The 10,912-nt window shown below is 37.5% G+C and overlaps 1 protein-coding gene across 21 annotated transcripts in view; it reads right to left on the bottom strand.

Annotated features, from left to right (window-relative positions):
- Window positions 1-3,804: 3,804 nt before the first annotated feature.
- Window positions 3,805-10,912, bottom strand: part of LOC114291032 (phospholipase SGR2) — a 28,162-nt gene continuing 21,054 nt past the window's right edge. For 4 of the 21 annotated variants that reach the window (XM_082874811.1, XM_082874815.1, XM_028235026.2 and 1 more), the window contains 7 exons: window positions 9,993-10,086; window positions 9,850-9,912; window positions 8,159-8,207; window positions 7,886-7,986; window positions 6,062-6,108; window positions 4,274-4,539; window positions 3,805-4,188 (listed from right to left, as the gene is read on the bottom strand). In XM_082874811.1, the coding sequence (XP_082730937.1) occupies window positions 4,305-4,539; window positions 6,062-6,108; window positions 7,886-7,986; window positions 8,159-8,207; window positions 9,850-9,912; window positions 9,993-10,086 (589 nt within the window). In that variant the 3' untranslated portion in view covers window positions 3,805-4,188; window positions 4,274-4,304. Of the gene's footprint in view, window positions 4,200-4,273; window positions 4,540-6,061; window positions 6,109-7,884; window positions 7,987-8,158; window positions 8,244-9,849; window positions 9,913-9,992; window positions 10,087-10,912 lie in introns of those variants that run through there. The other 17 variants (XM_082874810.1, XM_082874812.1, XM_082874816.1 and 14 more) reach the window with 10 other exon arrangements.

The following is a 10,912-nucleotide window of genomic DNA, read 5'->3' as shown; positions in this document are numbered from 1 at the left end:
ATGGCATATGCAATGCAATAATGGGCTTACACCAACACGAGAGAGCCTCAGCCACACTCACATAGGAGGCCATCAGATGAAAACAAGACAACTCGAAATGCGTGCACGCGTGCACGCAAACCGAGGACCGACCCTCAGGCACCGAAATGCCACTCTAATGAGACATGGCAAAGACATGGAATATGATATGCAAACATGCAGAAATCAGTAGCAAAATGAGGGGCAAAACAGTCCCGAAACAAGGCGAAGTGACACCCGATGCATGGAATTTCTCCCGAAATGCAAAACTAGGTACATGAAATGGCTTACAGCTATACAAAGCATGCATAATTGGTACATGGAATGAAAAGACAAAAGCAAGGCAGCCCCAAAATAAGCATTTTTACAGTTCAAAGCATGGCCAAACAGCAAACACAAATAGGGTAAAACTAGCATGCAAAAATGGCCCTAAATGTGAGATAAAGAAGCAACTCACAGCTGCTGACCCCAAACAGATTTAGGCCCTTCAACAATGTTGAAGAGGAGCCCGAAATATGATGTTTTACAGTTTATGGCAAACCACAAAAACCAGCACAGGTATGGCTAAACTCTCATGCAAGAAATGGGCCAAAAGATGGCCAAAGAAGCAAGTAATGGTTGCTGGTCTTAAACACAAAGGGGCCCTTCAACAATGTTGAAGAGGGGCCAAAAATAATGCATTTTACAGTTGATGGCCGGACCCAAAACAGTATGCAAATATGTCCAAAATGCTATGCAAAATGAGGCCAAAAAGAGAGATATAACACAAAGTATATAAAATATGCCTCAAATCATGAAAGACCCTTAATGAAACATGAAGAATGGGTCAAAATAAGACTGTTTTCAGTTCTGAAAAGAGCCCAAAAACATAAGCACAATAGGCTACAAATCATGCAAAAATGGAGCCAAAATGGAGATATAAAGGCAAGTGAAAGATAGAAGCCTCAAACAGTAATGAGCCCTTCAACAATGTTGAATAAGGGCTCAAAATAAGCAACTTTTCAGTTCATGACAGAGCTCAAAACAGTTTTTACACGGGTCAAAAATATTACACAAGATAATGGCATATAAGGAGGATAATGAAGCAAGTGCCTTAAGGGGGCCTCAAACAGTGAGGGGCCCTTAAACAAAAGTGAAAAGGAGCTCAAAAAAATGCCACTTTCAGTTAGGGTCGGAGCTCAAAACATCAAGCATGTATGACTTATGTATTGAACAAAATATGGACCAAAAGAGGGGAAATGGAGCTTACCCTTGAAGACTTGACTTTGGCACCCTTTTGGCTTGAGATGTAGCACTCCTAGGCCTTGAAGAAGAGCCTCCAGCTGCTGGAAATGGAGTAGTGGAGGTGATGCTAGGTAGTGATGAAGAAAAAGGGGTAGAACTTGGTTGTTTGAGCTTGAAAGAGAAAGATGGAGGGAGATGTGTATACAAGGCTTTTAGGTAATTTTTCCAACCCTCAAGACAGAGCTGGAGGCTCTGTTATGTAGCCAACAATGGGGGAGAAACGGAGGGAAAAAGTGGGGGGAAAACAAGCCAAGTTTCCCCCCAAAAGTTGTCCCCCCCGGATACAGATTTTTGGGGGGAAAAAAGTATACAGCTGGAATATACACACCCTGAGGAGCAAGGCCGCCCAGTTTTTGGAGCTACAGGTGACCGGCCGGCCACCCCCCATGGCCGGCCGGCCAGGGGTCAAAAGGGCCAAGGTGAATTAGTGGCCGGCCACCACAAATTGGTGTCCTCCCAGGTGCCCTTAACACAACCCTGTGGTTCAAAATTGTCAACTGTAAAACAGGAGAGAGAATAGGCCATTTTTAGGAAGGGTTCAAAAGGGTCAAGTGGAATTACTGGCCGGCCACCAACTTTTGGTGTCCTCCCATGTGTGTACAACACAAATATGGGGGTTAGGATTGAAGAAAGTGACCCTAGGGTGGTCAACATTGGCTTGGAAGTGAGAAAAACGGGCGTCGGAGGGCGCTTGAGGAATATAACTGGTTGCTGAAACAATTGCTGGCCTCCCACCCTTTTACGGCCTTCCTGATGATGAAACAGAGGTACCTGCCAAAAATGAACGAAAACCGATGCAAAACGAATGTTCGGGGGTCAGAACGAGCAGTTCGGGGCCCCGAAAACTGCCTGTTAAGCACCGAAAGTGGCATTCGACCACGAAGTGGGTCTCTCAGACCTCAGTGTCCCTCAAAAGGGAGTAAATAAGAAGTATGCCAAAAACCGAAGCAAATGGAGGTGGTTAAGCGGTCCCGAACCGAGGCACACGGCCAACGGCACCGAATAATCGAAAACCGGACTCCAAATGGGCAAAATGACCTACGACCACAAAACGTAGCCTACGGCCACTGAGAGATGATCTACGAGACCTCTCTCTCCCTTCGCGAAGAGAAAACAGAGAAAACCGAGCCTGATTCGCAAACCGAGGCAAAGCACAAAAGAGTCCGGAAGCCCGGAGGCAAGGCTCACGGCCAAGACTCTGAAACTTCTGAACGAGCATATAACGCAACATCACCGAGCACTCAATCGGTGACGTCTGAGTCTTAAGATCGGTCAAAAATGGAGTGTCTACACCCGTCAACGTAACTATGCCAAATTTGTGACATTTACTATATTTTATCCAAACCTAAAGGGAGGTTAGTGTAATTTATCCAAAAAAAAAAAAAAACGGGTGCCTCTATTTACACACCATAATTTATCTCAAGACAAGCCACTTCTAAAAACACACATTTAATAATTTGATAAATATATATTTTGCTCATCACTCACCACAAATTTACATATTTATCCTTACTCACACACTCATCCACAACAATATACACACAAACTCCCATATTTACCCTCACTCACTCACACACCCCACACACCCACCTTCTTCTATCTTCCCCCCTCCATTCTCAATTTTAATCGGTGAACACTGTGTTGGTGCTCAACACAAAGTTAAGCAGTGGTAAAGACATCGTTGGTGCTCAAGTAAAGCAGTAGGTGAGTTCTCATTTCGCCTAATGAACGGTTCGGTAAATGTCGAACATAATCAATTCCAAACCGTTCGACACTCTAAATTGGGGTGGAACATAATAAGTCAAACCGTTCGATTGTAGTTTGTCAAACAGATGTAATTTGTTCAATTATAGTTTGTCGAACAGATGTAATTTGTTCGATTGTAGTTTGTTGAACAATGATATATTATTCACCTCTGGTTAACCGAACAACGATTTACCACCCATAAACGAAAACGAAGACAAAAACAACAAAAAAAAATAACTTTTTCATTACTCCATTGTTCCGAATGAGAATTGTCATATGCATCCTTCATTGAATCCAATCAAAATCTTCAATAATACTATATTTTTGATTATTTGTTGAAGGGTTTTTAATTTTGGTTTTAGGATTTTTGGATTCTTGACAGAAAAGATACGTAAGGAACAAGTTTGAAATTAATGACTTAGGCCAAGTTTGGCTACAAAGGAAAAAGTGCACTTATTTCATCTTTTTATCTTTTTTGGGTCACATCAATCAACATCTCCTCTCTACTTTTTCTACACATAATACAAAAAAAGTCAAAAAGTGCACTTATTTAGTCTTTCCAAACTAGGCCTTATATTATATTGATTCTTGTCTTTTATGAAAAATACGCAAATGGTGTGTATCATAGCTTGTCCTCTATAGTCATTTCACTTAAGGTTAAAATTGTAATAAAAAATAAATTAATTAATGGTTTGCCTAAAGAGGGAAGGTGGTGTGTAAATAAATAGAATGACCCAAACAATTGAAGACCACTGATTCAAGAATACCTCCCTGAAATAACCATTTTCTTAGCTATCCACATAAATAATTCAGTAACTATATATAGTTTGTATATACAAACTATGCACAAACCAACCTACAACATTCCATACATGTAGTGTAATTCCTCACAACAGAACAGACCACTCTCCTCACAACAGACCAGACCAGTCCTAAAATTTCTTTTTCTTTTTTTATTTTTTTATTTTAATCTTCATGTACAGTGTGAAGTTCTCAACTAATGTTAACTTTGTACTGCTGATGATTAAGTAGTTACATCGATCTGGACAATGTACCCGCAAATTTTATTCTTCATAATTCATTCTCATTCTTGTAATTCCAAACGCCGCCTGATCTTCCTTTAAGGAGTCATCCTGTCAACTGCAATACAGCTATCAAAATACAGTTAAAAATTCAGTGTGGTGTTTGGTGCAGAAATTGAAAATTACCACTAACTGCAACTTACATTTTTTGCAGAATAAACAAGGATGAAATTTTCAGCGCTTTTTCATGAGCTTCCTTGCTCCCCTAGAGAAGTTTCTTACGAAAACTCTATCAGCAAATGTTAAAGGAAGCTCTTCATCCACGGCCTCTCTTTGGTCCGACCAGCCTTCGCTCCCATTTTTTGAGCTGCTATCTTTGATTTCTTCAAGCACCTCGGGATCTTCAGGTATGTCTCGATACAAGTGTTTCAGTATGAAAAGGGCAGTATCAGGATCCCTCCAATAATTCCTGTATACCAAAGCAAGTACCAAATAATAAAAACATTTTCAGTAGTAAACATAATACCCCAGCTAGAACCAAATCACCATTTCATTTTATTTTATTTATTTATTTTGCAGACAAGGTGGGTGGAGTAAAAAAATAGGGGAAATTGCAATTCAATGGTGCAATACAAAAATATTTTCATTTCCATGGTAGTGCAAGTTTTATGTGTGCATGGTGCAAGTCGATCTTGTGTGTCAGAGTTGCATCATAAAAAACTTAATCTATAGTACAATTACTTTTCCACTCTTCCACTGATTTGCTATTTCCCCAAAAAAATATGAAAAACCATTAAGTAGGTCCATGACCGCAACAAATTCAAGGTTAAATGTGCTTTGAGGATACTTGCCTTTGACATGTCCTCAAAGCACACATTAACGGTGGATCACAAATATGGAGGATCTGGGGACCATTACTTGGTGAAGTGGTAAGAGCTTGGGCTGTTAGGCATGAGAACACATGTTTGAGTATGCCTCAGTAACTTTGAGCATATTATGTCAAAATATAAGATTTGTCTATAATTTTTCAATGTTTAGGGGGAAATAGCCAGCAATCTCTCTTTGGTAAACTACCTTGCACAACTTGGAGGGAACATACCACTGTTTTTTTTAGTAGGATGCACCTTTCAATACACTGACATGCAAAGTGGTACATTTACATCCCAACCAAATTGAGAAATATGTCTCCTTTGTCAATACTCGGTTACAATCCTATATCTGTTAACAGTGAGCTTGGCCATGTGAATATAAGTCAATTGGGCAGTTTTCAACGGTGAGTTCTACTAAGGGGTTCGTATCATTTGGTATCAGAGCTACCCACCATGTCAAGTATGGGATCAGACACGACCTATGTGAGTATGGGATTGGATGGACTATGGCTTTTAGTATGGGATCGAACACAAACTATGCGAGTATGGGATCAGATGGACTGCAGCATTGCGGTTCAAACTGTGGTAGGGGCGACCTATAGGCTGAATTAAGATACCTATGAAGGTGCAGAGCATGGTGGGATGTTACGATCCTACATCGTTGGTTGAGTGAATATAACTCTCTTGGACACCTTCCCCTTGCAAGCTCGTTTTCAAGGGTGAGTTCTACCAAGGGTTCAGACCTTGCACTAACTTAAGGGAGCATTATGCCACATTTCACAGATGGTGAAATCCCACAAATGAGTGGTATGCTTCTGTATAGCATAGTATCCAAAGAATGGTTCTGTATACTTCAGACTATTCATTCTCTACAATGATTGGAAATTTTCCCACAATCAGTGTTGCAGAAAATTGCAGCATTATAGACAATCATGCATGCACAATGAAATACTAGAAAAAATTCAAAAGATAAAGAATTCACTCCACAAAACTCAAACCTGACAAACTGTAATAAGTTTGCTCATGTGATGCAATTTTTTTCTCAATAAACCAACAAAAAATGAAAATCACTGAGTATAAAAGATACATATCTGAGGTTCGAAGTACAGATAGGTAACTTACGTATGTGCTCCAATCGCTGATATGTATGGATGCTGAAAGGTTTTATCCTGCATTAACAACAACAAAAATAGTTCAGAAAAAAAATATTAAATTAAATTATCAAATGATTGAATGCTACCATCCAAATGTTATTGAGCACATTAAACTCCAATTTTGTGTTTATGTTTGTCAAGGTTGCCATTTTGGATGCTGAAACTTGTAGTCCATTTGGTTTAAGGTTCCAGTGTCTAATTATTCTGTGTCAGTAACCAATACCACAAAATATGCACTGCCAAGGTATCTATTAACAACTGCATGGGTAAGGAATACATATAACACTGGCATGAAAAGCAGATCATAAGCAACAGAAGTCCTGTGTTCACTGTGCACGGTGCGGTTCGGGCGGTTTGAGAGTAAAATTATAAACTGAATGGCAGATTAGCGGATTGCGGTTTGAGTGGTTTTGGGCGGATTGGCGGATAGAAGAATATTCTAACCAATTATCAAGCCCTTGTATAATATAACACTAATTTGCATAATATTTTTCATATATATAATTACTAATTTGTAATAAATTTCACATCTTAAATCTCTCTCATACTCATTTTTACTTTAATATTTCATTATAAGTTAAAAAATATATATGCAATAACTATAGCGAAGCGGAGTGGTTTCGAAGATAGATTATAAATTTTAAAATTTAAACCGCAGTTAGCGGATAGAGCAGTGCGGATTGATGCGGATCGGTGCAGTTTTAGCAGATTATGCGGTATTTTGCACAACTCTTGATGTATTCTCTCTCAACTTAGATTATCTATGAAACATCAACTCTTGAGGTCACCATTACGGAAGCCTGATTTGTTAAACTCTGCTGATAATTAATCAACTGGCGTGATAGTTTAACTTAGTTTCCCTTGGGAAGGCCAGATGTGACATTGTCACAAAGTCCCATTTTACACCACCCAAACATTCACCATTGTTCCCTCAATGTTTGGCTCAAGATCTTTAACTTTTTCGATATATGTATTGGTTAATGATGCAATGTCACTAAAAGAAGACATGCCAATACTTATAATAAAAAACATATGCCAAAAAAATTATTAATGGATGCATGCATTGCTATGTGAAGAGGACTGACAACACAGCCTGAAAAAATTTATTAAACGAAAATCCACTTAGATCACCAAGACAGTTGGAGGTAGTACTGCAGATAAAATCCAAGGTTCTTCAGATGACCACAAATTAATTAGACGGAATTAATGGCATCAATGGCTTCATTAGAAATAACAAGTTACATCTTCATACAAGTTTAGTCTAAAAAAGTCTTAGTATCACACATCATAACTACATCCTGAGGAGAAATCAATGACAAATATGGGAACAACATGCAGTGCAAACAGTCTTATGTTGGGGAATCGGGGAAGCCCACGAACACGCAACGATACCGGCCCAATCTATCAAGGATAAACTCTGGAGTCCACATGCATAACACTAGGGCCCAACATACATTATTTAGAACTCATACCCACTTAAAAGCTTAAGCCTGTAAGTGAGAGTCAATCTAATGTACATTAAGACCAACCCTTTTTACTCTTTATCCGATGTGAGACTCTACTTTCACACATTCTCCAACATCTTAATGTTATAGTAAGGAAGAGACAACAGCAGAACAAAAAATATTTAACAATGGATGCAAAAAATTACTAAAAGGTTTGTTACTTCCAAGAAGATCATGTGCTCCAAGTAGAATTTTAAAAATAAAAAAAAATAATAAAAAAAAAGTAAGCTTCAATTTATAAACAAATAAAAGCTCAAAAGTTAGCACAAAGAGGTACAAGTGCATACTTGAAGCATGTGATCTATTCGCCCATCCTCACTCCCTGTCAACCTCTCCATCATAATTGAACCGTATGATCTCTCTTTCTCATGAGTATCTTCTGATTCTTCTGCAATATATACACAGACGAAGGAGACAACAAAACATGGGATTTAGCAGTTAACAGGGCCCTTTAGCTAAATGATTGTTTCTATTTATACAATTAGCATGGAAAAGGAAATAGTTAAGCAACCAAAGGCAACAAATGTAAACAATAAAGAGAACAGCTATGTTTGTATTACCATCAAGGTTATCCTTGTCTTTTGATTGGCATAGCGTAAGCACTTTGACCTAGTCAAAAAAGTTGACACTTCAGAACCTGCATTTCTACCAACGATCGGAAATAAAAAAAACTAAATGCAAACTAGAATGAATTGATGCCTGCAATAAAAGAACAAATGCACCCAAGCCAGCATTAATTTTATTCAGCAATATGGTGGTGGGTTGATTAATCAAGAACCAATCTCCTCAGATGAATTCATCAATTTAAAGACTACATTGTTGAATAGGTTAAAAAAGGCATGATCCATAGCATATGTATTTACAGAAATAAAATGTTCTTTATTCAAACCCGACAATTACCCCAAGCAAATAAGAACCTAACTTCGTAGCTATTGAGCAAAGAAAAAAATTCCAATCCGAGCAATAAAGTAGGGGTATTGAAGAAACTGAATAAAAAAGATCACAGTTCGGGTAGTAATCTTTAAAGCAAGCAATATAATAATCAATATGAGAATTGATATCACATGGTGAAATTATGTATCCACTTCATTTAGTAGGAATGATTGTGAGGGATTTTAAGGGTCAATGTTAATTAGTTTATATGGCTAAATGGAAGTTAAAACATAGTATTTTTAGGGTGACAATAAAAAAGGCAAGGATTTAGGGGCTATCTATGAGCTGTTCAGAGTGCTCTGAATGGTACTTCTGAATACTATGGTAGGCTAGTTGATTTCCTTTTATGCACTTTCGTAGATGGAATGAACGAAGATGTATGAAGATTGTTCATGGGAGTAATTGGTGGTAAACAAAGATTATTCAGGAATCTTGTTCAATTTCCCCTCACCAAACTTGTATATATGGGTTCACTTTGGATGCCCCACTCCTAGCTTGGGGAAAATTTCAACTTCCTGTGCACCACCCTGTACTACCCCAAGAACTCAACCATAACTTACTCAAACCTTATTTTTTTCTCCAATAGGGGAATCTGAGAAATACTTTTCTAGAGCCTAGGAATTGTTGTGAATCTTAATTGTCTACTATTTTTTAGAATGCCACATCCTCAAGAACTGAGCTTCTTGACTTTTTACAGAGCAAGTCAAATCCACTACAAAAAAGATCAATGGCTGAAAAGTTGTGAGCCGATTTTCAGCTTAAACAAAATGGAGAACAAGCAGAATGAAAAGATATCTGAAGTTAACAAAGACAAGGGGAAAAAAATTTAAGTATTTTTCCTTTTCAATGCAATATAACTTGCAAAATTTTGAAAAATAAGCATCAAAATATAATATTATTTGTCTTCACCTAGGGAAACATTTATTCAATATATTTTGAGTCATGCTGTTTAGTCAGTATCATCCCCACTGCAAAGACATATTGAAGACACAGCTAAAAGGGGTTTAAAAAAACAAAGAAATAGAGCACAGAGATATAGCACTCAAACTAAGGATTCACTAAAGTGCCAGCAGAGAGGCAGAAAATAGGCAAGAAGAAGCCAGTTAAGAATTAAGATGCTAAGTGGGAAAACTTTGATCCAAGGAAATGCATGAATCTTATTGCAAAGGAAACTGAATCTAAGAAAGAATTCTTTAATTCAAAGGATCATTAGTCTGTTACTTATGTAATAGTTAGAATGATATAAACAAACCCACACACGAAAATGACACCAAAAAATGCCGGAAAGTAATGCAAGTTTGAGTCTAGCATAGCCTACCCTTACAGAGTTCAGTTCATCTTTTATTGCCTGAGAACGTAAAGCTAGATCTTCAGTAAATTCCTGGAACACATAGTATGAGAACAGAGTAAGGTGAGGTAGGAAGATTAATCCAAAAATAATATTACTATTAAAAGGTATACCCGAAATCCGATATGCAATCGTTTTCCACCTTTGTGGTAAGGAACAATAACAGGGCGTTTGCTGATGTATTCTTTACAGATGAGTGGTTCTATTCTGTATGAAAAGCCAATATAGCTTCAACATGTTATATTCAACAAGTTAAATAATATATTCAACATAAGCTGATCAAAGAAAATCTAACAAATGTATAAGAATAAGAAGGATTTATGAGTACATGTTTTGTAAAGGTAAAAGGTCATAGTAATCACATAAAAATTTCAGGTGGGAGTTGAGACGAATAACCCATTTTATATAGAAGTACCACAATTCTAGCAGATACCGTTATCTTTAAAATAAAAATTTATAATCACCATAGTGAAGAATAAATTTGGAAAATCTGGGAACAGAGTTTAATGTGTGGATTAATTCAGCAGGATTCCAAGTATCGACTGGGTAAAACCAACCCCACAGCACCAGATTGGAGAATTAGAATCATTGGACTACTAGATAAGCTCTCATTCAAAGGAAAGAATATTCTCAATCACATCTGATTTCATTTTCTATGTTTTACTACTGAGTACTAACAACTACTAGTATAGAACCCATATGTAAATACAACCACAAACATGTATAGTACATGCTGCACAGCTTCCAAGCACCTAGCCCCAGGTTTTTCTTTCTTCTTTTTTTTGGGAATGGGGTGTGTAACTCTACTTTTGCTATTTTAGATGTTTTATTCCTCTTTGGTACATAATATTTTTTTCCCAACTCAACAAGGAAAATAATGTCATGTTTTCTATTCTGTAATTGCACAATACTCCACAATGAACCCGTTGTACATTGACGAATGCCTAAAATTGCATAATTATATGAATTATATAGGCAAATTTGTATTCTTTTGATGTTAATTCCTTTCATTTTGATGAATTGTGTGCTAATA

This window comes from Camellia sinensis, chromosome 6 (assembly GCF_055761805.1).
Source record: "Camellia sinensis isolate YWXY chromosome 6, ASM5576180v1, whole genome shotgun sequence".
Classification (NCBI taxonomy): Eukaryota; Viridiplantae; Streptophyta; class Magnoliopsida; order Ericales; family Theaceae; genus Camellia; species Camellia sinensis.
The sequence above is the reverse complement of the archived record's forward strand: the minus strand, read 5'-3'. Positions and strand labels throughout refer to the sequence as shown.